This window comes from Pongo pygmaeus, chromosome 3, assembly GCF_028885625.2.
Source record: "Pongo pygmaeus isolate AG05252 chromosome 3, NHGRI_mPonPyg2-v2.0_pri, whole genome shotgun sequence".
In the NCBI taxonomy this organism is placed as follows: Eukaryota; Metazoa; Chordata; class Mammalia; order Primates; family Hominidae; genus Pongo; species Pongo pygmaeus.
The window spans coordinates 198,059,480-198,086,920 of record NC_072376.2 but is presented as its reverse complement, the minus strand read 5'-3'; the positions used below and the strand labels follow the sequence as shown (position 1 = coordinate 198,086,920).

At 38.8% G+C, this 27,441-nt stretch overlaps 2 protein-coding genes across 38 annotated transcripts in view; one reads left to right on the top strand and one right to left on the bottom strand.

The window, feature by feature from the left end:
- CENPU (centromere protein U) overlaps positions 1–17,508 on the top strand; it is a 39,023-nt gene extending 21,515 nt beyond the window's left edge. For 3 of the 5 annotated variants that reach the window (XM_054484137.2, XM_054484138.1, XM_054484136.1), the window contains exons 8-13: positions 2,546–2,654; positions 10,261–10,339; positions 10,566–10,613; positions 11,823–11,884; positions 14,905–15,061; positions 17,299–17,508. In XM_054484137.2, the coding sequence (XP_054340112.1) occupies positions 2,546–2,654; positions 10,261–10,339; positions 10,566–10,613; positions 11,823–11,884; positions 14,905–15,061; positions 17,299–17,412 (569 nt within the window). In that variant the 3' untranslated portion in view covers positions 17,413–17,508. Of the gene's footprint in view, positions 1–2,545; positions 2,655–10,260; positions 10,340–10,565; positions 10,614–11,822; positions 11,885–14,904; positions 15,062–17,298 lie in introns of those variants that run through there. The other 2 variants (XM_054484141.2, XM_054484140.2) reach the window with 1 other exon arrangement.
- A 239-nt stretch (positions 17,509–17,747) lies between these two features.
- Positions 17,748–27,441, bottom strand: part of PRIMPOL (primase and DNA directed polymerase) — a 45,833-nt gene continuing 36,139 nt past the window's right edge. For 22 of the 33 annotated variants that reach the window (XM_063664362.1, XM_063664361.1, XM_054484124.2 and 19 more), the window contains 5 exons: positions 27,323–27,412; positions 27,136–27,244; positions 21,142–21,224; positions 21,011–21,057; positions 17,748–18,182 (listed from right to left, as the gene is read on the bottom strand). In XM_063664362.1, coding sequence (XP_063520432.1) covers positions 17,925–18,182; positions 21,011–21,057; positions 21,142–21,224; positions 27,136–27,244; positions 27,323–27,412 — 587 coding nt within the window. In that variant the 3' untranslated portion in view covers positions 17,748–17,924. Of the gene's footprint in view, positions 18,183–21,010; positions 21,080–21,141; positions 21,225–27,135; positions 27,245–27,322; positions 27,413–27,441 lie in introns of all 33 variants that reach the window. The other 11 variants (XM_054484125.2, XM_063664356.1, XM_063664357.1 and 8 more) reach the window with 3 other exon arrangements.

Sequence of the window (27,441 nt, the reverse complement as noted above, 5' to 3'; positions counted from 1 at the left end):
ACTTAGATTTTACAGTTAACATTTTATTATTTACTTTATTAGATAGGTAGTAAAGCAAGTATTAATCCATTAATCCAGTTTTTAAGGCATTTTAAAACAATGTAGACATCAGTACTTCGTCTGGAATACTTAAGTATGCACATGATTAACTGGAGTTCAGTGTGTGTTTACAGTTTTTTCTTTGAATGTAAAATGTACATACAGTACAATGTGTAACTCAAGTCACTGTCAACATGTAAAGTCTTTACTCCAGAAAGTTGCCCCATGCCTCTTTCATGTCAGTCCCCACCCCCTTATCTCCAGAGGCAGTGGCTTCAGGGGCGCTTTTTCTGCCATGGATTAGTTTTGCGTGTTCTGGGATTTTGTATTGATGGAATCACGTAGTGTGTACTCTTTTGTGTAAGGCTTCTTTCACTCAGCATGGTTTTTTTGCAATCCATCTATGTTGTTTGCTGTCATTTTTATTACTAAGCTTATTCCATTGTGTGATTACACCACGGTTGATCCAGTCTCTTATTGATGGACAACTGAGTTGTTTTCAGGTTTTGGCTATTTGAATAAAGCTGCTGTGAACTTTTTTTTTTTTTTTTTTTTTTGAGATTGAGTCTTGCTCTGTTGCCAGGCTGGAGTGCAGTGACTTGATCTTGGCTCACTGCAACTTCTGCCTCCCAGGTTCAAGCGAATCCCCTGCCTCAGCCTCCTGAGTAGCTGAGACTACAGGCCCACGCCACCATGCCTGGCTAATTTTTTGTATTTTAGTAGAGATGGGGTTTCACCATGTTGGCCAGGATGATCTCAATCTCCTGACCTCATGATCTGCCTGCCTTGGCCTCCCAAAGTGCTGGGATTACAGGTGTGAGCCACTGCACCCAGCCAGTGAACATTTTTATACACATTTTTTTGCAAACATATGTTTTCATTTCTCTTGGGTAAATGAAAGGGAGTGAAGTTGCTGAGTCATAGGGTAGGCATATGTTTAATTTTACAAGAAGCTGCCAAACTTTGCAAACTGCATTCCCAAAGTGGTTGTATAATATAATTTTATACTCCTACCAGAAGTTTAAGTGTTTAAATGCACAGTTTAAATGTTACTAAGAATATAATGAACAACTTCATGTGAATAAATTTTAAATAGTTAGGGAGGCTAGTGGGGAGCAGGGGAGAGGGAGAGGCTGGCCAGCGGGTACAAAGTTAGAATTAGATGGGAGGTATAAGTTCAGGTGTTCTGTTGCACAGTAGGGTGACTATGGTTAATATTACACATTTCAAAACAGCTAGAAGAGAGGATTTTTAGTCTTCTTACCACAAACAGATGATAAATGTATGAGGTGATGGATATGCTGAATACCCTAATTTGATTTTTTTACACAATACATGTATGTATTGAAACATCACACCATACCCATAAATATGTACAATTACTATGTGTCAATTAAAAACAAAATTTTAAAAGTGAATCCACCCACCTCCCTAAAATAGAGGAAAAGGAGATATTAAACAAGGAATTAATTATGGAAGAAGAGTAGACTATCCTGCCAATGGCTTATGTTAACATACAGAAAATTGGGGGCTGGGCATGGTGGGTGCACCTGTAATCCCAGCACTTTGGGAGGCTGAGGTGAGAGATTGCTTGAGCCCAGGAGTTCAAGACCAGCCTGGGCAACATAGTGGTACCCCACCTTTACAAAAAATTTTCAAAACTAGCCAGGCATAGTGGCATACACCTGTAGTCCCAGCTGCTTGGCAGGCTGAGGTGGGAGGATCACTTGAGCCTAGGACTTCGAGGCTGTAATGAGTGGTGAGCATGCTACTGTACTGCAGCTTGGGCAACAGAGTGAGACCCTGTCTCAAAAAAAATTTTTTTTAAGAAAAAAAATTGGGGTATGCTTTGGAAATTGATAATAACACCTTACAGATGTATAGTAATTTATAGTTTTTGTAAATGCATTCACAGATATTTTCTTGCTTGAGTCTCAGTAAAACGGAGAGCATCGTTTTATTCCATTTATCATTGAGGAAATGGCCTCTGGAAGGTTAAATGACTTGCCTGAGATCTTATGACTAGTAAGAAAGAAGCTCAAACTAGAACCAAGGTCTTCAGATTCCTGTCTGGTATATTACTGTATATTACTACAATTATTTAAATTAATACACTGAGTAATTTTGCTGTATCCTACAAGTGGCCTATCAGATAGATTAAAATTCAGAAAATACAGCTAACAATGAAGAGCTTATCCCAGTAATGTTAAATAACAGCACAATACTAAATAAAGATACAGTAAGGTGATTAAAAGGCAGCAATACTTTTGGTTGCTTTAGCAGAAATAGGAGAACCAGCGAGACAGCAGTTAGAGTGAAAGTGTATGTAGGGGTTTGCGAGACTGTGCACAGGGATGAGAAGTGAGGACGGCGCCTCCTCTCTGATTGTTCAGCTGTAGCTATCTTTTACAATTTGGTGAGACTATTTTTGTGTCAGGCTTTCAGAACCCTGGACCTACAGCCAAAATATGAATAACCAGCATGTTAACTTATCTTAATATTCTAGATACTTCCGACATTGTGCATGTTTGGTGTCCAGAAGGAATGAAAACCAGTGACATCAAGGAGTTGAATATTGTTTTGCCTGAATTTGAGAAAACCCACCTAGAGCAAAAGTAAGTCTTTTGATGATGTGGTATATTTACCTAATAAATTTCCCTTGAAGCACCATTTTTGCTCATCCTACAGTTTTTGTTATGTACTATTTTCATTGTCATTGTTTTAGATATTTTTACATTTTATTATAATTTTTTCTTTAATTCTTCGAAGAATTCATATGTTTTTATATGTCCCAAATATGTAGACTTTTATATTTTTGTATTAACCTTCTATCTTAGATATGTTGTGGTCAAAGATCATGGTCTGTTGATACCTTTTTTGTTGTTAAATTTTGAGGCTTTCTTCATGACCTGGTACATGATCTGTGTGGAATTTCTAATCACTGGATCTAGATAGAATCTCTAATTATTGGATCTATGTTCAGCTTTTCTTGGTATTTCTATTCATTTGTGCTGTATATATTTAGAGACTGTTAGGAAAACCATGTTTAAAATTGCTCTGTCTTGCAGATTGAACATTTTAGTTAGTCACTCACTCTATTCCTAAACATACTTTGTCTTAAAATTTATTTTACCTGATACTAATATGCATCATAGTTTTCTTTTGCTAGCATTTGCCAGATTTTTTTTTTTTTTTTTTGAGATGGAGTCTCTCTCTGTCTCCAGGCTGGGGTAGAGTGGAGAGATCTCGGCTCACTGAAACCTCCACCTCCCGGGTTCAAGCAATTCTCCTGCCTCAGCCTCCCAAGTAGCTGGGACTACAGGCATGTGCCACCACGCCCAGCTAATTTTTGCATTTTTAGTAGAGACAGGGTTTCACCATGTTGGCCAGGATGGTCTCGATCTCCTGACCTCATGATCCGCCCACCTCAGCCTCCCAAAATGCTGGGATTATAGACGTGAGCCACTGCATCCGGCCAGATTTTACATTCTTTTTAATTTCTTTTACTTCCAACCTTTTTGCCACCTTAAATTTTAATTTCCTTATTAGTCTTTTTAAATACAGTGTATCAGTCTTTGAATTTCAACTGTTGAGTTTAGTCCGTTAACATTTATTGTAATTATCGATATATCTTGAACAATATGTTGATATATTGTTACTTCTTTAACTTTTTTATTCTACTTTTTGATGTTCTGAATTTTTTTTAACTTAAAAAAATTGTATTTATAACTCCCCACCTTTAATTATAAATTAAGGTAGATAGAATTTCCCCTTCTGTTGTGTGTGTTTGTCTCTGTTTTTAAGACAATAACAAAATTTGCTTGGGTATTTGATCACTTTTATCTCATATATTTTCTTGCAATATCCTGTATTTAAGTATTTTCTCTTATTTAAACATTTCATCCAACACCTCAGTGTGACTCTTTAGGTTGCAAAACTTCTAAACCTTCTGATTATTTTGATTATACCCTTGAATTTGAATGACAGCTTAGCTGGATATAATACTTTAGGTTCTAAATTATTTTCTTAAATACTTTGGAAACTTTGTATTCTTTTACATCAAGTGTTGCTTTTGGAAAATTTGATGTCTATCTAGTTCTTATTTCTTTGAATGTGATCTGTTCTTTAGCTCTCTCAACTGTTATTTTTTTCTTTGATATTCTTAAATTTTGCTATATTGAGTCTGACCTTTTCATCCCAAGGTTTTTTAATTTTTAATTTTTTTATTCTGTTGCTGCTGAACAAATTACTTATTTTAAATTCTTAGAATTTAAAATATTTTTATCCTGATTTTCTTTTTTGTTCTCTTACTATCCTTTGCTTCATTCACTGGGAGATTTCTTCAATCTAAGAAATTAGATTTGCTAATTTATTCTTAGAAATATCCATTCTGCCATTTGTCCCATCTGTTGAGTTCTTTATTTAACTTAGCTTTTATATTAATATTTCTGCTTTTTTTTTTTTTTTTTGAGATGGAGTCTCACTCTGTCACCCAGGCTAGAGTGCTGTAGCACGATCTCAGTCCCTGCAACTTCCACCTCCCAGGTTCAAGCGATTCACCTGCCTCAGCCTCCCAAATAGCTGGGATTACAGGCATGCGCCACCACTCCCAGCTAATTTTTTGTATTTTTAGTACAGATGGGGTTTCACCATGTCGGCCAGTCTGCTTTCGAACTCCTGACCTCAAGTGATCCACCCACTTTGGCCTCCCAAAGTGCTGGGATTACAGGTGTGAGCCACCACGCCCAGCTATTTCTGCTGCTTGTTTTGTGTCTTGTATTCATGTTTTATGCTACTAATAACTTCCTTAGAATATCTGTTGGGCTAATTTCGAATTATTGGATCAGCTATTCTAAAATACCTGCTTCTAGTAAGGTTTCAGGTATAATATGTGTTTTCCGTTTGAAATAGTTGGGTTCCTCCAGCATCTTGTTATTCCAGCCTCTGAGCTTATTTTCCCCTGGGCCTGTCAGCTTCCGTCAGACAGTGTGTATAGAAGAAGGCCAAACCCCAGTCCCTGTTAGTGCCTGTGAGTACAGGGGTGGGGTAAGCCCTAGGGTGGGCAGCCTCAGCGACTCATCTCACAAAACAGCCTGTCAGGTCAGCACTTCACTCCTCACCCTCCAGAGAGGAGCAGCAGGAAGAAAAGATGGACTCTGTGGGTCATCATTCTCCAGCATGGGGGTTTGGCTGGGGAAGGGTGAGGAAACAGCTGCCCAAAGTCAGTCAGCCTCCCATGTTTTTCTCTAGGCCCCACAAGTCCAACCCCAGTTTCAGTCTTGAGGACACAGGGACAGAGGTCTCAGTTGCTGCAGGGGGCAGGGGAGCGGGGGTGAGCAGGCACACTATTGATGAGATCAGTGATGGGAAGAGGCAGGAGTCAGTTTCCTGCAGCTCTCTCTTCCTGCCACTCCTCACAAGAGTCATCCTCTCTACATGACCTCCCCTTCAGGGTTTTCACAGCTTTCTCCATTTTCTTGGTGGTATTCCCTCTGTAGTTCTGGGTGAGCTTGGGGAAAGGAGCCAGCCTGTCATGCCAACTCTTCATTATCATTGTGAGAAGTACCTGTTTTACTCTTTATATTCCAGAGCCAGTTTCCTGTTAAAACTAGCACAGTTCTGTTAACACACCCAAGACCATCTTGCTTGTGTTATCCTTTACCTATTCACAAATCTCTTATAGGAAGCTTGTTATAGACTTCTGATGTTTTAGGGAAAATGGCATTGTCCCCTTCTAAATCATTTCTTATCTCAAGAACTTACCACCCAGTGGGTAGTAAGGACACAGGGACAGAGGTCTGAGTTGCTGCAGTGGGTAGTAAGTTCTTGATATAAGAGATGATTTAGAAGAGGCATAGTATTTTTCTGAGACTTATAACATTGCAGTACAACCTTGTGTTTTTGTCATACCAAATAAGAATTCTGGTGAATCACTGATCTCATTTTGTTTCCTTGACAATATGGTGTTCTCAGCCACGTGAAACACTTCACTTTTTCAAAATTAAGTCAACAACTATCTAAGGGTCTGTTTGTAATATCCTGTACCTAGCACTCACACCTGAATAGCTTCACTGTTATATCAGTATAAACTGATGATAAGCAGTTTATCTATAAGTAGGGAAGTATGCCATGAAATGCAACATTACAAACTCTTAGAATATTCTATAGCTGATTCAATTAATTGAATTTTGCCAGGTGTTTAAGTTGCTAGAATTTGGAAGAGCTGTCTTGTGTAGACCATCACCTTTGTGGTTGAAAGAATCCATCGATTTATCATTACAAGCAATATGCAGAGAGGCCTGACCAGTTTTCTTATTTAAAAAAAAAGACAACAAAAACTTTCTTTAGATGGGGTCTCACTGTGTTGCCCAGGCTGGTCTCCAACTCCTGGGTTCAGGGGATCCTTCCACCTCAGCCTCCAGAGTAGTTGAGATTACAGGCATGTGCCACCATGACTGGCTATATTTTAAAAATATTTTAACATCTGAAAATAATGATTTGATACTATATTACATTAGAAATTCTTTTTTTTTAAGTGGGGCTTATGTAAATCTTTAATTGTGCTAAAATACACATAACATAAAATTTGCCATTACGCGTTTTTAAGTGCACAGGTCAGTAGTGTTAAGTATATTCACGTTGTTGTGCTACCAGTCTCCAGAACTTCTTTATCTTGCACAACTGACATTCTGTACCCATTAAATCACAATTTTCTATTCTCCACCCCATCTCCAGTGCTTGGCAACCAGCCTTCTACTTTCTGTTTCTATGAATTTGACTACTTTGAATACTTCACAGAAATTGAACCATCCAGTATTTATCTTTTTGTGACTGGCTTATTTCACTTAGCATGTCCTCAAAGCTCGTCTGTGTGATAGCTTGCATCAGAATTTCATTCTTTGTTAAGGCTGTGTATTGTGTATATACAGATAACCATTCCTGCATTCATTGTTTATCCATTCATTTGTCAGTGGACACTTGGGTTGCTTCCACCTGTCGGCTGTTGTGAATAATGTTGCTATAAACATGGATGTATAGAAATACTTCATTATTCATGAATTTTTGTGTTTAGTTCAATGTGTAATAACAAGTTACAACTTTATTTTTTTAATTAAATGTCTTCTTTTGAGATAATTGTAGAATCACATACAGTTGTAAGGAATAATATAGGGATTTTATCATATGCATAGGTTTGTGTATGGCATCACCGCCAGGATCCTTGTGTTCTCGTGCCCCCTCTGTCTTCATGTTGCCCTTTTATACCCCAAGCCCTGGAAACCACTAACCTGTTCTCCATTTCTATCATTTCATCATTTCAAGAATGTTATATAAATGAAACTGTATAGTGTGCAACCTTTTGGGATTAGCTTTTTTCCACTCAGCATAATGCCTTGGAGATTCAACCAAGCTGTTGTATGATTCCATTCCACTTCATTGCTAGGTAACATTCCATGGTGTGGATATACCATGGTTTGTTTGACATTCACCCATTGAAGGAATTTGGGTTGTTTCCAGTTTGGGGCTGTTAAACACACAGTGCTGTGAACATTTGTATACATTTTTTTTGTTTGAACCTGAGCTTCCATTTCTCTGGGATAAATGCCCAAGAGTGCAGTTGCTGGGTTATGTGGTAATTGCATGTTTAGTTTTGTAAGGGACTGAGACTGTTTTCCATGGTGTATGATCTTATTTATGATCCAGATTCTCCACATCCTTGCCAGCATTTGGTGTTCTCACTAATTTTTATTTTAGCCATTGTGATAGGTGTGAAGTGTAGAAATATTTTCTTTTTATTGTGTGTTAACTGTGTGCACCTTGTTAAGCAACCCATCTCTAGAACTAAAGCCTTATGAAACGGTAGCTTTGTACCCATTTGAGCAATGACTCCTCATTCCTCCCTCCCCCAGCAATCACCATTCTACTTTGTCTCTATAAATCTAACTGCTCTGGCTACCTCATATGAGTGGAATCATACAATATTTGTCCTTTTGTGACTGTCTTATTTCACTCAGCATAATGTCCTCAAGGCTCACCCATGTCATAGCATGTGTCAGAATTTACTTTTTAAGGTGGAATCATATTCAGTCATATGTATACACATTCATGTCACTTAACAACGGGGATGTGTTCTGAGAACTGCATCCTTAGGCAGTTTTGTCATTGTGTTAACAGAGCGTACTTACACCAACTTAGATGGTGTAGCCTAGTACATGCCGCGGCTATATGATGTGTTGCCTATTCCTCCCAGGATACACACTTGGACAGCATGTTACTATTGAACACTGTAGGTAATTGTAGCATGATGGTAAGTTGTGTATCTAAACATAGAAAAGGTACAGTAAAAATACAGTATAAAAGATAAAAAATGAGCCTGGGCAACATAATGAGACCCTTTTTCTACAAAAAAGTTAAAAATTAGGCATGGTGGCATATGCCTGTAGTCCCAGCTACCCGGGAGGCTGAGGCAGGAGGATCACTGGAGTCAAGGAGTTTGAGGCTGCAGTGAGCCATGATCACACTACTCAGTCCAGCTTGGGTGACAGAGTGAGACCTTATCTCAAAAAAAAAAAAAAAAAAAAAAAAGATGAAATATGTTACACCTGTTTGGGGCACTTAGTAATTTATTACCTAGTATTATGTCGTATACCTAACTATATGTGCTATACTTTTACACAACTGGGCAACACTATAGGTTTGTTTACACCAGCATCGCCACAAGTATGTGAATAATGCATTGTGCTATGACATTATGATGGCAACAGTGTCACTAGGTGATTAGAAATTTTTAGCTCCATTATTGTCTTATGGGTCTACCATTGTATGTGGCATCCATCGTTGACTGAGACGTTGTTCTGTGGTCATGATTTTAACACATTTCCTTTATCCATTCATCTATCAGTGGACACTTGAGTTGTTCCCACCTTTTGGCTATTGTGAATAATGCTGCTACAAACATTGGTGTACAATTGATATTCAAGTCCATGCTTTCAATTCTTTTGTGTATATACCTAGAAGAGGAATTGATGGATTATGTGGTAATTCTATGTTTAATTAATTAATTTTATTTATTTTTTTGGAACTGCCGATACTGTTTTCCACAGTGACTATATCATTTTACATTTCCACCGGCAACACAAGGGTTCCTATTTCTGTACTTTCTCACCAACACTTGTTGTTTTCTGTTTCTTTAAATAATAGCCATCTTAATGGGTGAGTGAGCCAAGCCAGGAGAATCAGAGCCTGGCCACCAGATCTCTTCTCCCCAGTGACAGAGACCTGATGCAGTTTCTTTGAGTCAGCTTTATAGTTTCTGAAGAACTAACACCTGATTTATGGCTACTTTTTGGCTAGTCCAAATGTGTTACACAGTTGCTCCTCCTTTTGCTAACAGGCAAAGAGGGAGGGAATAAAGTCTGCTGGGTCTATCAGGTAGTAGGATAAGACTGGGATTATCCATAAGCATTTCTACTTTACTTGGTATCACCTGTGAGGTTGGTCAGTATCAGGGAATTAAGACGACCCCGTACCAGAGGGCTTAGGGAAAAATATCTTTGTTCTTTTTCTTTTGCTGATACATGTTTCCAGTATTTTTTTCAGGCTGAACATTGCCGTCTTAGTTATTTAAAATGGTGCTCTCATATGTTCATTGCAGCATTATCCATGATAGTAAAGACAGAACCACCCTAAGTGCCCATCCACTGTGGGTTGGAAAAATATGGTACACATAAACCATGGAATACTACACAGCTATAAAAAAGAACAAAATCATGTCCTTTGCAGCAATATGGATGCAGCTGGAGGTCATTATCCCAAGTGAATTATTGCAGGAAGAGACAGCCAAATACCACGTGTTCCTGCTTATAAGTGGGAGCTAAACATTGGGTACACATGGATATAAAGATGGCAACAACAGACACTGGGGACTCCTAGAGGGAAGAGAGACGGATTCAAGGACTGAAAAACAACCTGTTGGGTACTATGCTCACTACCTGAGTGATGGGGTCAGTTGTACCCCAAACTTCAGTGTCGTGCAGTATGCCCATATAACAAACCCCTTAATCTAAAAAATTGAAATTATTAAAAATAAGAGATTAAAGATATTTTTAAAATAAAAAAAGGTGTATGCCAAATTGTATGTGTATGTTTGTTTGTATGCTGATCAAATGAAACACCTTTCAAAATCCATCATGGTACTTAGACTTTTTTTTAATTCCTCTACAGACAAAGAATAGAATCTAAAGTTTGTAAGGCAGCCATCGACACATTTTATTTTAATGTTAAAGAACAACTCACCAAAATGGTAAGCTCACTGACATACATTTGTTGGTCTAAGGTTTTTTTCACTAATCCTGTAGCAGCATATTGTTGTCTTAGAAAAGCTTGCATTTGCTGGCAGTATGGTAATAAACCCATTAGAACTGTTCATATTCCACATAACTGTTTTTAAACTAAATGTGATACATGTGAAACTAATTAACATTTACTTTTGGAAAATAATGTACATATGTATTTTTTGTTTTGTGTAGCTTAAAGAAAGCGAGATGTTGAAAAATCTGAAAAGGAAGAATGCTAAGGTAAATTATTTATGTGATTAGAGTCATAGAGTCAAACACAATACTAACATGTAGAGTTATGCAAAGACTTGACTCTGGGTTTACAGCCTTTAGAGTGTGAGTAGATTTCATAATCTTGTCAGGCTTTTATTTGGTTGATCTTGTGGTTGATATGGTTGGTATTATTAATGCAGGGTAAGGAATGGGGATCCTAGTCACTTTTGTTTCCTAAGGCTGCATGAGTGTCAAAATAATTGTTTTTGTAATTAAAGACAGAAATTTAAGCCTTTTATTAATGTCACAAAGTTAGCTTTAAAAAGACTACCAAGTCCAAAATGACCATTTATATGGTTAAATATTAATATATATTTATTGCTTTTGCGGATGTCAAAAAGCACAACCTTTTAGAATAAAGAACTGTCCCAGGTAGGACAGCCTGGGAAGAATACTGGGTTAAGGGTCAGCAGATCTCATGTCTAGTCCTGGCTCTGCTGCTTCATTGCTATACCACCTATAAGCTGTATACCACTGGGTCTGCAGTGGGTGACAAGCCAGCCAACACGAGAGTCTCCTTTGCTTACCTGGAAATGGTTGGACCAAATGACCTCTGAGCGTCAGAGGTGAATCCAGGAGTGGAAGTCCACCTCTACATTTAAAATAGAAGTGGACTTGAAATACATACGTTTTCCTTCCAGTGATTGCAAGCTCTGGGGTGTTTTTGTTTTTCTTTCAGTTTTAATCTCTTATTGGTCATTTCTGCTTATTACCGAGTGGGAACATTATGACTGTCTAACAATGGAGTATTAGGTAGTCACTAAAAGTGACTGAATGGCTGAGATAATAAAATATGAAATATTTCTTTTAAAATACAGAGTGGATCACAACACTTCCCTGCTTTGATAGTTTTCCTAGTGTGCCTAGATAAAATCTCCTCACTTTACAGGTTATAGGGTCCGGTAAAGACCTGGCTCCTGCTTTCCTTCCTCTGGTCATTTTGAAGTAGATACCCCTGCTTTTCTTCTCCAGAGTTCTCTCTTCTTTTCCTACATATCACAAGTTGTAAATACATACTGTTTCTATGTAATGTCTGTCTTCCCCATTAGACCAAAGTCTGTGATGGTAAGAATTGGGTCTGTCTTGTTTTCCACTGCACTTCATTACCTGGCAGCGTATGTGGCAGTGCTCAAACAGTTACAAATTAATTTTAACACAAATGATTGTGTTACTCAGATGATTTCAGATACCGAAAAGAAAAGGCAGCGTATGATTGAAGTCCAGGATGAACTGCTTCGGTAAGATACTGTCAAATCCTGTTTGAGCACTTACCTAAAAGGATGTAATTATGGTGTGTCATTTAGGGGAGTGACACTTGCTGCTGTGATGTATTAAAGCCCCAGGTTATCTTCAAGCTCCGATACTCAGTGAAGGCAGTGTATGCTGCTTAGTTGCCCCACCTTTTGGCAAAGGAGAATTCCACACTGATCTATCTCCACAGATTTCTTAGCTCTGGCCTTAAGAGATATAATGCCTAGATTCTAGAATTCAGCTGCCTGGGTTGAATTCTAGAATCTATGCATTAAACTGCTTGAACTGCTTGGGTTGAACCCAAGCTCTGCCACTTACTGGCTGTGCAACCTTGACCAAGTTATTTAATGTCCCAGGGTCTCAGTTCCCTCTTTTGTATATAGGCATAATAATAATCATACCTATACTTCATAGAGTGTTGCGGAAATTAAATGAGTACATATATAGAAAGTGCTTCACAGGGACAGGCGCACACAGTAAGTGCTGTATACGTGTTGACAATTGTTGTTTATGTTGTTATTGTCGAAGGGTGTGCCTTGGAGTGGCATGCATGTGAATCCACTCCCAGGTGTGGGCCAGGTGAACTTACCAGGCCCTGCAGGCCAGGGCTGCCCCCAGTTTCTGGTTAGGAAGACTGGAGTGCACATCAGCTGTCAGCCCCCAAGTGTGTTTTGAGGCCAGGGCTGTCGTGAGAGCTAGAGGCTTGGTAGTAAAACAGTGCTAGATGTGCTGTCTGCTCCTAAGCTTAAAAATAGCTTGAGAAAGACAGTGATATTATCAGAAAAGAATGTGTATAATTAAAAGTTGAAACTTTTAAAAACTCAGTCAAAACTAAGTTTTAAAAAAGAGGCTGCTAGGCCGGGCACGGTGGCTCACGCCTGTAATGCCAGCACTTTGGGAGGCCAAGGTGGGCAGATCACTTGAGGTCAGGAGTTCAAGACCAGCTTGGCCAACATAGTGAAACCCCATCTCAAAAATACAAAAATTAGCCAGGTGTGGTGGTGCATGCCTGTAATCCAAGCTACTCGGGAGGTTGAGGCACGAGAATCGCTTGAACTTGGGAGGCGGAGGTTGCAGGGAGCCGAGATTGTGCCAGTGCACTCCAGCCTGGGTGACAGAGTGAAACTGTGTCTCAGAAAAAAAAAAAAAAAAAAGAGAGACTGCCACAGGAGTTTAAGCGGGAGAAAGCAGTTGTCTAATCTGTTGGTTTCTAAATTGAGTCTCTGGACAGGTGCTGGCCTATGGTAAGGTTTTCACTGGCCCAGGCCAAAATAAGAAAACTAAAGGTAAATATAATAAGGAAAGCTAACATTTACAAGCTTCCTATGTGGCAGGGCACTTTCCTAAACGCTTTCTGTGCTAACTCATCATCATCACAGTCCTGTGAGATAAGTGGTTATAGTTACAGTCAGGCCGTGCCTGGTTACACTTGTCTTCAGTGTGAGACTACTGAGACATGTTTATTTTATTTATTTATTTATTTATTTTTGAGACGGAGTCTCGCTCTGTTGCCCAGGCTGGAGTGCAGTGGCGCTATCTGGGCTCACTGCAAGCTCCGCCTCCCGGGTTCACGCCATTCTCCTGCCTCAACCTCCCTAATAGCTGGGACTACAGGCGCCCGCCACCACGCCCAGTTAATTTTTTTTTTGTATTTTTAGTAGAGACGGGGTTTCACCATGTTAGTCAGGATGCTCTCGATCTCCTGACCTCGTGATTCGCCTGCCTCGGCCTCCCAAAGTGCTGGGATTACAGGTGTGAGCCACCACGCCCAGCCTGAGACGTGTTTTAAAGACTTTTGTTTCTTTTCTAGATATAAATTTAGAAATTAAGAAGTGTATTTTGAAAAGGCATAATAAGAAAAACTATGGTATATCATTATTTTAACTTGCCATCTGAAAACCTAAGGCACAGGGAGGTAACTGGCCCACGGGTGCAGCCCTAGGAAGTCAGGGAGCCAGGATTCACTGTCAGCTGACTGACTCCAAATCCAGCACTCCTGACCACGGCTGCCAGTTCAGTAGTGAGTTTTCCCCAGCGCTGCATTTGTTCAGTGTAAAGAATCGTTAAAGAAGACTTTTCGTGGCTCACTCCTGTAATCCCAGCACTTTGGGAGGCTGGGGCGGGTGGATCACTGAGGTCAGGAGTTCGAGACCAGCCTGGCCAACATGGTGAAACCCCATCTCTACTAAAAATACAAAACTTAGTCGGGCGTGGTCGTGGACGCCTGTAATCCCAGCTACTCGAGAGGCTGAGGCAGGAGAATCACTTGAACCCGGGAGGCAGAGGTTGCAGTGAGCTGAGATCATGCCACTGCACTCCCAGCCGGGGTGACAGAGCAAGACTCCGTCTCAAAAAAACAAACAAACAAACAAAGACGTTTTCATGAAATTATATTAGAGAATCGTGTTTTATATCTTTATTTGGCAAAATGCAAAATTTGCCGCCTTTGCCCCTCTTTTTTTGTTGGTCCATAAAACCCAAGTTATCCCTTTTTATTTTATAGGTGAAGAAACTCAGCCACTGAGTTTGCCCCAAGTCACACATTTTCATCCAGGCACTGACAGTCTTCCACTGGTTTTATTAGACTTTGGAAAGTGGACAAGATTTGATAAGAGGAAGGAGCACTGGGAAGGCTTTTTGTCCATGGTTTCTGTGTTAGACTGTAGTGCCTGGCTCCTCTGGCGCAAGCCTCTGAATGTTAGCCAAGCATACATTTGATCCAGTAGTTTCCAAGACTTGAATGGCTTGATGAATTTCAACATTTATAAGGAATATTCTTCTGTGGATGTCACTGCTAATTATTAATTGTGCATTGTATTTCAGAGATTTTTTTTCCTACATTTTAAACTGAAACCCAGAATCTTTTACACATTTATAGTTTCAGAGCCAAAGCAAGTCATCTAGTTGGCCAGCCCCGGTTCTTCATACTCGCTCAGCATACTTAAAACCTCAGTTTCACCACGACAGGCTGGTACATTTTATTATATGTCACTTATTTTTGTTTTAGGTTAGAGCCACAGCTGAAACAACTACAAACAAAATATGATGAACTTAAAGAGAGAAAGTCTTCCCTTAGGAATGCAGCATATTTCTTATCTAATTTAAAACAGCTTTATCAAGATTATTCAGATGTTCAAGCGCAAGAACCAAACATAAAGGAAACGGTAACTCCAATTTTACTTTTTACCATTGCGGGAAGGCATTTTCATGCTACAGTATCAGAAGCTTTGGGGAAAGACAAATGCAGATACAGAATTACAGAGTCCACGTAAAATAATATCACTATAAGCCAGTGAAACTTCATTATATCAGTACTTTTCTTAGCTACTTAATGAAGGCTGGAGGAGTAATGTCCAGAATTGCTGATTTGTGTAAGTTATTTTCACTCGGACTGCTGAATTTCATCAAGGGAAGTTTATATTCTGTGTATAAATCTCAATTGAAAAATCACACTGCTGTATTACAGTTTTCATTCATATAAGACCACTCAGCCATGTTTGAAAGACCAGTGTCTTCTGTTTTGTCTAGCCCATGTTCACAGCATCTTTTGCATATGAAAAACAAGCTATTTTCCCATATAAGTGGTAGGTAGGATTTTAGAAGTTAAGAAACAGGCCGGGTGTGATAGTTCTCACCTATAATCATAGCACTTCGGGAGGCTGAGGCAAGTAGATCCGTTGAGCCCAGGAGTTCAAGACCAGCCTTAGGCGATATGGTGAAACCCCATCTCTACTAAAAATAAAAAAACTAGCCAGGTGTGGTGGTGCATGCCTGTAGTCCCAGCTACTCAGGAGGCTGAGGTGGGAAAATCACTTGAGCCCTGGAGGTCCAGGCTGCACTGAGCTGTGATCACACTACAGCACTCCAGCCTGGGTGACAAAGCAAGACCTTGTCTCAAAAAAAAAACAGTTAAGAAACATTAAAAAGGAATATAATGGGAAAACAAATTTATTGTTTTAATACATTTTGTAGTTGCTTCTGGATTTTTACTGCAGACTTTGCTACTGTTACGCCATCTGCCTCAGATTAATAGAAATGTTTAAATTCTAGGAAAGAAATTTGTATTTGTATGCCCTAATATGATTTTATATAAAATATGTATATATAATTATATGTAATGTATACATATTTTATGGTCAGATTTGTATTCACTTCTAAATTCAATGTTAAGGTTCTGACACTGATCTAAGTTAATTTTCCTGAACCTAAGGTTTGTTTATATATCAGAGATCCAGAAATAGAATGCTTTTAAAGGTATTTTTTAAATTACCTAACTAGTCCAAAGCTTATGATTTGGAGTTTGGTTACTACATTTGGGGAAGTTACCTGTAGCATTGATTCAGCTTGAACATAATACTTTGGTTAAAAGCGAGGTTTAGTGTCTCTGCCTTGTCTGGAACACACCACTGGATGAGCGTCCTGTTCTTGGTGTGACTGCAGTGCCTTCTTGCACTCCTCTTGTAGTAACTGTCCCTTTTGCCTTATTGAGTGTAGATATTTGGGCATATGTCTTACTCTAAACATTTAGTGACAAATGTGACTTCTTTCCCTTTATCCCTCCCTAGAGCAGGTGCCCATGGGAGCTTGAACACATTAGTTTGTCAAATATTTGTATAAAATTCCATTATCATGTGTGTGGTAGTCACAGCATGACGGCTTTTCTGCTGTCATCTTGAAAACATGATATTAAACAGCAAACTATCAAAGTATGATAAAATTCTGTAAGAGGAATTTAATCATGCACCCTTAGATACAATTTGCAGCTGGAAGTTTGACTTTGTTAATTATTTCAAAATCATGAGTGGATATTGTGTTTTATGTTGGGTTTGTATTCTAATTTTAACTTGAATCATTAAGAACATTTGGATTGGCAACCTTTGAGACATTTAATTGATTCTCCCAATAAATAATTTCTTGAGATGATAGATTTGGGTTTTTTTTTCTTAAGAACTTTTATGGATCTGGTGTTCTCATTCCATTAGTTCTTTCAGTTAAAGTAAAACCTATCTTACAGTTTTCTGTGTTTTAAAATAGACATGATATCAAGCAGATTCTACACAGCACGAGCAGACTTGCCCAAACCAAGCCTTGACGTGTCCCAGACATGATTTCCTGTCTTCAATAATAGAGATGATACAGTTCTTTGAATCAACTGGTCTTGTGGGAAAAGAAGATCAGTTCAAGCTTTGCAGAGCAGCTCCCTAGCAACTTTGTGATCAATTATGTTCTAAGGGAAATGGATTAAAACCAATTGTCTTAATGGTCCTAGTTAAAAATGAGAGGAGGAGTAGTTAATGGAAAGCTCAATCAAAGTTTGCGCTGGTCATAAGATTGGGCTATGTAAGGACAAGGTTACAAGTTTTTCATATTGCTAATTATATGAATTATTTTCTTTCAACAGTATGATTCATCCAGCCTTCCAGCTCTGTTATTTAAAGCAAGAACACTCCTGGGAGCCGAAAGCCATCTGCGAAATATCAACCATCAGTTAGAGAAGCTCCTTGACCAGGGATGAGAAGAGCATTCTACTAAAATGTGCCCATAGGAAGACTAGTCTCATGCTGTTACCCTCTGAAACTGTACCTTTATAAATAAATTGTTTTGCAAAGAAGTTATGGCCTACTTAGAATCTAAAATTTGTTATTCAAATTAAATGGCTGTGAACGATGTTAAATAGCATCAGTTTGTCCAATAGTTTTAAAGGCCATCGTCATCTTTTCTGGTTAATATCTTGAGTAATTTTAAAATGCTGACACCTTAATCAGTCCCAGATATGAGCTGTAATAAACTTGTAAAATTAAGTTGATGTGAACATAATTTTGATTAATTAATAAGGCGATTTCTACTGAATTTAAGTACACCAAAGCTAATTTTTAATGAAATTGGTTTACAGAAGTAAAAAACAAAAATTGGAAAGCAAAGTGATAAAACTTAGTTTATATAAACAGGTTGAATGATATATTTATCAAATCTCACAGACATCAGGCAAATTATAGCCTGGTGACAAACGTGTCCATAGTGAATTAGTTACTCTTGTAATACTTCTATAATTAGTTCATCAGGAATTTCATCCACTTCACTGTTATAACTGAGAAGACTGTTCTCTGCAGCTTCAGCTAATTCAGCATCTTCAGTAGCTTCTAAAAAATAAGCATCATCAATGCCATTATCCCAGACAGCATCAGCAGATGCACCTGTTGACAGCCTGCTAGGTGATGGTTTATGAGGATTCTGGGTTTCATTGCTCCTAGTTTCATCTGCTTCATCTGTTGTAAACTCTTCTTCCTTTATTTCAGTGGTGAAGGGAGAGAGTGGGATAGGAAAATATTTATCCAGGATATGTGATTTAACCATATACTCTATGTTGAAGTAAGGTATTAAGTGACAGATACTAAAGTGAATATTGCTGGAGGAATGCTGTCTCCGATATCTCACCGTGGGAATGAGTGCACTGATTCAAACGTTGCTGCACTGAAGCTCAGACACACTTGAAACTCCAAGTTTGAAATTTACCTACAGTTCTGTGCACTACTTTTCAATATTCCCCGATGGAGGAAGAGCAAGGATGGATTTAATTTTTTAACAAGTGGACAGTCCCAGCTGAAGACAAATCAGAAGATAAATTTGCTGTCTTGACAATGGACTTAGTACCCATGCTTTAAATTTTGAAGTATTTAGCAAATCGTAAACATGGATTGAAAAAAGATTAAAAACAGTTGCCAAAATATGACTGGATTGTATATTACATAATAGTATTGTATCAATTATTTTACCATAGAATGTCTTCAGTATAGACATTTAGTTGATCCGCCAATACATTATTTATGTAAAGAATGTCCTTATTCAGTGCAGTGGCACGTGCCTGTAATCCCAGCTACTTAGGAGGCTGAGACGGGAGGACTGCTTGAGGCCAGGAGTTTGAGACCAGCCCGGGCAACATGATACCCGCCCCCCCCGCATTAAAAAAGCTACAGACTGTCTTATTCTTTCAGCTACGTGCTTAAATATTGTATGAAGGGTTTTGATGTCTGCAGTTTAAGAGAGTCATCAAAAATAAGAATGCATATGTATACAGTAGAGGGAGAAAACAAATGTGGCCAAATGTTAACAAATGGCAAATCTCAATGAAGGACAGACAGCAGAGTTCCTTATTCTTGTACATTTCTGTAGGTTAGACCTTTATAATAAATTTAAAATCAGGTGACCAATGAAATAAGATGATTAGTGCAATAGAAAAGCAGATATAAATAACACCAACTGGTAATTTATTTTTTTAAAAGACAAGATGAAGCAGGAGAGGCAAAATGTTGACTGAAAACTAAGTGACAGCTACATGGGTGTTCATTACATATCTTACTTTAAAAAGTTATGTCCAAGTAGTGGTAATACTGACCAATGGTACTTTCAACTTGGCATTTTTGAGGTGTTACTAGATAAGTGGAAAAAGTAGCTTAAAAATCCACTGCAACCACGAATATCTAAATCACAATCCAGACCAACAAGGATGATGCAATCCTCCTCCTCCTGGAGACAAAGTTTATTTTTTAAAATTTACTTTGTTCTTGGTTATTTCAAAACACATTTTAACCTGGTATTTTGCCAGAGAATCTGGCTATCAGTTATTTTATGTCCAGCTCCTGCAGACCAAGAATGGAATTTCCACCATTTCAAGCATGAAGTTTTTTCGAGAGACGTGTTTGTTAAGACTGAGTAGATACCAGATTTGAGTTTTCTAGAATATAAACCCAATCACTTGTTCTGCTTGTAGCAGGTAACTTCTTTTATTCTAACCATAAGACTATAAAGGAAAAAGCTGATAGATGTGACCAAAAATACAAAAACACAAACTAAAAAGTAAAATATGTCAAAAAGAGTACTTAAGTTACTGCAAAAAAGTTACAGAAAAATGGATAGAGGACAGGTACAGGCACTTCATTATAGAAATACTAATAGTGAATCTGAAAAAAGTTCATTAAAGAAATGCAAATTAAGACAACTGAGGTAGTGCATTTTGCCTACCAGATTGGTAGTGATTCGAGGTAAACAAGCACTGCTGGCAAACTGTGAGGTAATAGGTGCTCTCATAAATTATTTGTGGAGGTCTAATATCCTATACTTTTTATGGAGAGCAATTTGATAATAGGTACTAAAAATATTTGTGATACTTTAAGTGGAAAAAAACTGAAATAGTATGTGTGCTATCACTTCAAAAAAAAAATAAGCATACACAAATTCTCGAAGGTATGTGCCAAAACATTTGTATCATTTTTTTCTGGTCAAATGAGTAAGGAAGATTCTTTCCTCTTTTGCTTCTTGTGTATTTCCTAATTTTATGTATTTTCTTTTTTTTTTTGAGGCAGAGTCTCGCTGTGTCTCCCAGGCTGGAGTGTAGTGACGTGATATCAGCTCACTGCAACCTCCACCTCCCAGGTTCAAGGGATTCTCCTGCCTCAGCCTCCTGAGTAGCTGGGATTATAGGCACAGGCCACCACACCTGGCTAATTTTTGTATTTTTAGTAGAGATGGGGTTTCTCCATGTTGGCCAGGCTGGTCGCAAACTCATGACCTCAAGTGATCCGCCTGCCTCGGCCTCTCAAAAGTGCTGGGATTACGGGCCTGAGCCACTGTGCCCGACCTAATTTTATGTATTTTCAATTCATTCTACAATGCATGTTAATTATTTGGGTAAATAAAAAATCTTTAAGAGAAAAGTGTTGGTTTGACAACCTGGTAATACCTACCGAAATTAAAACTGAATATGCCCTTTGACACAATTGTACTTCTAGAAATTCATCCTACAGATACAGATGTTCAAAGAAACACGAAGATGGGTATTTTGTTACTTTGAAAAGCAAAATATGGGAAACTTCTTAAATTTCTGGGACTGATTAAACTGTACACCTTCTCAAGCAGCAGTAAAAAAAAAAAGGTTTGTATTATCAGGTATGTGCTGAAATGGGAAAATCACTACAATATATTCCTATAATACAGTCATAAGTGAAAACAAGGTACCAAATGAGTTTCAAAGCTATTTGGACACTACTCATGGTTCAGGTATACTATTGTACCAAGAACTCCCTGGTAAGGAGAAAGACACTAAAATCTGTACTCACCTCTTTGAAAAGAAACAGGAGACTTACTTCAGCAGGTAATGGGAAACCTGAATCAGAAAGATAGCAAAACTATTACATTTTATAGCTATCTAATTTTTACTTTGTGGTAAATGTAAAAATTAGTAACTTACAGTCAGATTTGAAGTTTTCTGCTTTACATACAGGGTCATGACATTTTTGATACCAAACTTCATTTTTCAGATCAACCAGAATCCTTTATGTTTAAAAAAAACAAAAAAAACAAAAAAAGTAGTATTAATACCAAGACTGGGTAGAAAACAAAATCCAGCTGCACGCTGTTCCAAGAAATATGCCTAAGACTTAAAGATGGAGAAAAATTAAAAAGTAAAAGGATAAAAATAGATACATACCAACCAAAACGGTGGTTGCCAAAAATCACACAAAACGAACTGCAGGGCAAAAAGTAGATACTGACGAAAGTTCCCCCATGAAGATATAACAATTCTCAACCTGTACTCACCAAATAATACAGCTGCAAAATATGTGAGCAAAAATGGACAGGACCACAATGATAAACAAATCTACCATAAAACAAGGTTTTTAAAAAACATATTCTCAGTAATTTATAGATCAAATAACCACAAAAAAGGTCCAATAAGGATACAGAAAAAATGAATGACAAAAGCAATTAAGAAGTTTGATCTAATAGGTAAATATGAAGCAGCTCTTTATAAAACCAATTCCATGCTAACTATAAAGTGAATTTTATCAAATTTAAAATCTTCGCTTCATACAGAACACATCTGAGCACAAAGCAAATTTTAGAAATAAAAGATAACTAATAGAAATCCATAATTTGGAAATTAAGAACAACTTGAAACAACCAATCGTTCACGGAAAAATAGTGGAAATTAGAAAATGCTTAGACCTGAGTGGACTGGAAGTGTACATATTAAAATATGTGAAATGCAGCTAAAGGGAGCTTTAGAGGGTAATTTATAGTCTTAAAATCTTGTGTTATGAAAGAAGAATAGCTAAAGATACATGGATTAAGTAACTAATGTGGAAAACAACGAACTGAATAAACCCTAATAAAATAAAAGGCAGGTGGCCAGGTGCGGTGGTTCACACCTTTAATCCCAGCACTTTGGGAGGCCAAGGCAGGTGGATCACGAGATCAGGCGTTTGAGAGCAGCCTGGCCAACATAGGGAAACCCCATCTCTACTGAAAATATAAAAAATTAGCCAGGCACGGTGGGAGGCACCTGTAATCCCAGCTACGCGGGAGGCTGAGGCAGGAGAACTGCTTGAACCCGGGAGGCGGAGGTTGCAGTAAGCCAAACTGGTGCCACTGCACTCCAGCCCGGGTGACAGTGTGAGACTCTGTCTATAAATAAATAAATAAATAAATAAATAAATAAATAAAAGGCAGGAAGTCATAAAGAGCCAAAAGTAAAAAGAATCAACGAGGACTACATTTGAAGAAAATGAAATTAGGGTAAAATTGATTTAAAAATAAGGCAAAGACACAAATGTTATTAGAAATTAAATGCATCATATGTTTTTAAGAAAACAATATTGTGAACAACTTTTGCCAGTAACTTTGAAAATTTTTGTAAAATAAAGTACTATATAAAAATAAACTAAGCAAACTTAAAAAGCAACAGAAAACCTAAACAATCCTATAATCACTAAAATTCTTAAAGATTTGATTAAATAGTTTAAAATTTTCCCACATTTTACAGAAAAGGAAACAAGATGGTTAACACTCCCCGTGGCAGTCGGTGAGGTGTGGGGTGGGGAGGTGGTAAGGGACCTGCACCCAGGAGCAAAAAAAGGCAGGTGACTTAGTCTAATCTTCCCTTAAACATTCTAGTAACAGACTTCCCAATGAATGGGCTAATGCTGTGGCTCCCAAACTGTACACGAAAGTGCCCCAGGCACTGCAGGATATTGAAATATTTCTAGAAAACACAGTGATACTTGACATTTCTTGAGCAATCAGAAAACTCCTTGCTTGCAGTTCACATGTTCAATGTGAAACTGCACTTCATTCATTTATGCTCCATCTTTGTAGAGCTGGGCTTTGGAGTGTGGTTGTAATAAAAAGCACCATTAACATCAGGCCAGGCGTGGTGGCTCACACCTGTAATCCCAGCACTTTGGGAGGCCAAGGTGGGTGGATCACAAGGTCAGGAGTTCGAGACCAGCCTGGCCAACATGGTGAAACCCCATCTCTAATAAAAATACAAAAAAAAAAAATTAGCCAGGCGTGGTGGAGGGCACCTGTAATCCCAGCTACTCGGGGGGCTGAGGCAGAAGAATTGCTTGAACCCAGGAGGTGGAGGTTGCAGTGAGCGGAGATCGCACCACTGCACTCCAGCCTGGGTGACAGAGCAAGACTCCATCCCCCAAAACAAACAAACAAAAAAAACACCATTAACATCAATGGAGAACAAGGTATGAGTTGGGGAGTGTGGGGTCTAATCTGATTCCAGGGTTTAACAGTGCATACATAGGCCTGGCGAGGTGGTTCACACCTGTAATCCCAGCATTTTGGGAGGCTGAGGTGGGAGGGTAGCTTGAGGGCTGGAGTTCAAGGCCAATCTGGACAACAGAGGGAGACCCCATCTACAAAAAATTTAAAAATTAACCAGCCACGGTGGTACACCTGTAGTCTAAACTACTCGAGAGGCTGAAGCAGGAAGATGGCTCAAGCCCAGGAGATCGAGGCTGCAGTGAGCCACTGCACTCAAGCCTGGGCGACAGGGCGAGACCCTGTCTCAAAAAAATGAAAAAATGGAGAGTATACATCCCATTAATAAGTAATAGTATTTAAGAATGAAATAAAAGTTTTTTGTTTTTTTTTTAAGTTTATGGATACTATTATTCAAACTGCTACTAAACTGTTCGGACATAAACACTTACCAAGTTGTTTGAAATTCATTACCAGAGCTTGGTCATTTCTTTCAGCCTCAGAGAAAATGTGAAAAAAACAGACACCAGGGGAACCATGAACCAAGAAAATCTGGGAACTTCTGGACCAAATGCTAGGAGTTCAGCCCTTACCTACAGAATGCTCTTTGTAGGACATTTCTGACTTTAGAATTGCATTTGGTAAATAAGTCTGGAATCAATGCATTATGAGGCATGCTTTCTGGAAATGTCACCCGGCTATGCAACTTGAGTGTAAAATGCAGGTGATTCACAACCTTGGTGCCTCCTGCTGTGTGCACGGATTGCCCACTCCTGCCTCGGGTTTCCACCTGAGTCAGAAAGAGCAGGAAGGGCCAGGGGAGCCGGGCCAGATGCCCTGGGCCTTGCTCTACCCCATTTGTGCCTTTTCATTCCTTGTATTCCTACATTATTAGTAAAGCTTGATACTGGGCAAGATTTCTGATTTGTGTGGATGTAATTTGATTATCCAATCCTCAACTTCATTAGTAATCAGGGAAATTCCCAAGAAAACTACAGTATTGTTTTATATCTGCCAGATGAGCAAAACCAATTTTTTAATCCTAACGATACTAAAGTGTTGGTGAGAATATGGAACAGTAGAAAAATCTCAAAACACTGCTGGCAGGACTATAAACTGGCACACCCATTTGGGAAAACAATTTATGATCCAGTAAAATTAACTATGTACATATTCCATGACACAGCAAGTCCGCTTTGAGAAACTCTAGCACGTGTATACTAGGTGATATGTACAAGAAGGTTCCCATGGTTTCTAATAGCAACCCAAATGTCCACTGTGGGAAAACAGGTAAACTGTGGCATATTTACATTTATATACATGGCATGCTGCACAATAATGACACAAATAAGCAACAGCCACATGCTGCAACGTGGGTGAAAATCACAGATATGCTACCGCAAGGCAAGGGAAAGGATGCAATTTGAAAACAAGCAAAAGAAAACACTCTATTGTTCCTGGTCAGGCACGGTGGCTCATGCCTGTAATCCCAGCACTTTGGGAAGCCAAGGCAGGCAGATCACCTGAGGTCGGGAGTTTGAGACCAGCCTGACCAACATGCAGAAACTCCGTCTCTACTAAAAATACAAAAAATTAGCTGGGCATGGTGGTGCACCCCTGTAATCCCAGCTACTCAGGAGGCTGAGGCAGGAGAATTGCTTGAACCCGGGAGACAGAAGTTGCAGTGAGCCAGGATCGTGCGATTGCACCCCAGCCTGGGCGACAAGAGCGAAACTCTGTCTCAAAAAAGAAAAAAAGAAAACAGTATATTGTTTAGAGATATGAACATATATGGGAGAAATCATAAAAGCAAGGAAAAGATGAACACAAAATCAGGATACTGGCTACCATCTCTGAGGGCCAGAGAGAGAAGGAAATTGGGGTTGGGCCCACAGGTGCTTCTGAGGTTTGATCAGGTTCTGGTTCTTAAGGTGGGTGGCAGATATGACAGGTGGTCACTTTAGTCTTTAAAATGTGTGTATAAAAGTGTGTGATCGGCTGGGTGCGGTGGCTCACACCTGTAATCCCAGCACTTTGGGAGGCCAAGGCGGGCAGATCACTTGAGGTCAGGAGTTTGAGACCAGCCCAGCCAACATGGTGAAACCCCGTCTCTACTAAAATTACAAAAATTAACCAGGCATGGTAGCACACACTTGTAATCCCAGCTACTTGGGAGGCTAAGGCAGGAGAATCACTTGAATCAAGGAAGCAGAGGTTGCAGTGAGCTGAGATCATGCCAGTGCACTCCAGCCTGGGCAACGGAGTGAGATTCCATCTCAGAAAATAAAACAAAGTGTGTTATCTATACTTTTGTATGTATGATATATTCCACAGTTAAAAAACAGAATAGATTATGGAGACATAATACAAGGTGTTATGATCACCATGTGATAATGATTTTTTGGTAAGTTAATATGCATAGAGAAAAGAACAGAAGATACGTCAACTGATAGCTGCAGTTACGCCTCGGCTGTGGCACTGTATCTCCTTCGTGTTTTCTACGTTATAGCTTTGTGTATTGAGCATATAGTTTTTGCAAGCTTTTTTTAAACTGAATTAATCTAAGTATATCAAGTATGGCACTGAACCATGCTACCCAATGTGTTTCCAGCTTCCCAGCAAGAGCTTCCCGATCATTTCCCCATGTCCAGCACACAGGCCGCATATGCTTGAGGATACGGGAGTTGCTCTGGCATGAAATAAAAAACAGCAAAATTTCTCACATCATAACTGATAACTACTGGGTATCTATTTATCTCTATTCTAATCACATCCTTTTATGTTTTAAAGTTCTATTTCTGGCTTTACTTCATCCTTTACTTTCCCTCCTCTTCCTATGGGCATTTTAAAGAACATCTCTAAAACAGGGTCTGGCATATATAGCAAGCATTCAACAGATACTAGTTCCTTCAATACCAGGCTGTGTCTTGAACGAGTTAACACAATCCTAGCTCCAGCTCTTAACACTAACTGAGGAGATCCCTTCTTGCCCAAACCTGTGCACTTTCAACGTGGAGTCCATAATGTGGCAAGGGCCAACGGCAATAGGAAGGAGAGGCATGCTTCCCACCCTCACTGCTCCCCACCCACGGCCTTCTCCCAGCCCTACTCAACCCCACCTTTGTCCTCTCCAGATATACTAAGGGGTTATCTTAGCAAAGAAAGTACCCATAAAGCTGACATGCTAGGAGCAATGCAATAATCACAACATTTAAATTAAATATTATGTAATGCTAACCATATACAACAAATTGAAATTTAATACAACAGCCGAGTGCAGTGGCTCACACCTGTAATCCCAGCACTTTGGGAGGTTGAGGCGGGGGGATCACAAGGTCAGGAGTTCAAGACCAGCCTGGCCAACATGGTGAAACCTTGTCTCTACTAAAAATACAAAAATTAGCTGGGTGTGGTGGCAGGCACCTGTAATCCCAGCTACTTAGGAGGCTGAGGCAGGAGAATTGCTAGAACCCGGGAGGGGGAGGTTGCAGTGAGCCGCAATCGCGCCACTGCACTCCAGCCTGGGTGACAGAGCAAGATTTAGTCTTGGAAAAAAAAAAAGAAATTTAATACAACTAAATTTATTTTTAAAACAAAATAGTTTTCATATTCTCAACTTTATTTAAAAGTTATAAACATTTAAAATATAATATTGGTTAAATACACACAAATCATTAATATTACTTACATTATATTATTACTCTTATGGGCTCTTCCAATGTTTTCACACCACCGATATTTACAAATATCATAAACCAGTAATTCTTCTGGGAAAAAGTAGTTCCAACGCCGAATTCCTAAAATGCAAATAATGTTTCTAAAGCTACTATCACTGTATCATATTAACAGTTAACAAAGGATGAGATTAACTTTACCTCCTTTAATGCCATCTTTATTCACCAAAGAAAGAACAAAATGATCAACTTCAGGATAGGGAGAACACTGAAAACCTTCAATGGTTTCTACTGCAACAGAGAGAATGGTTTATAAATTA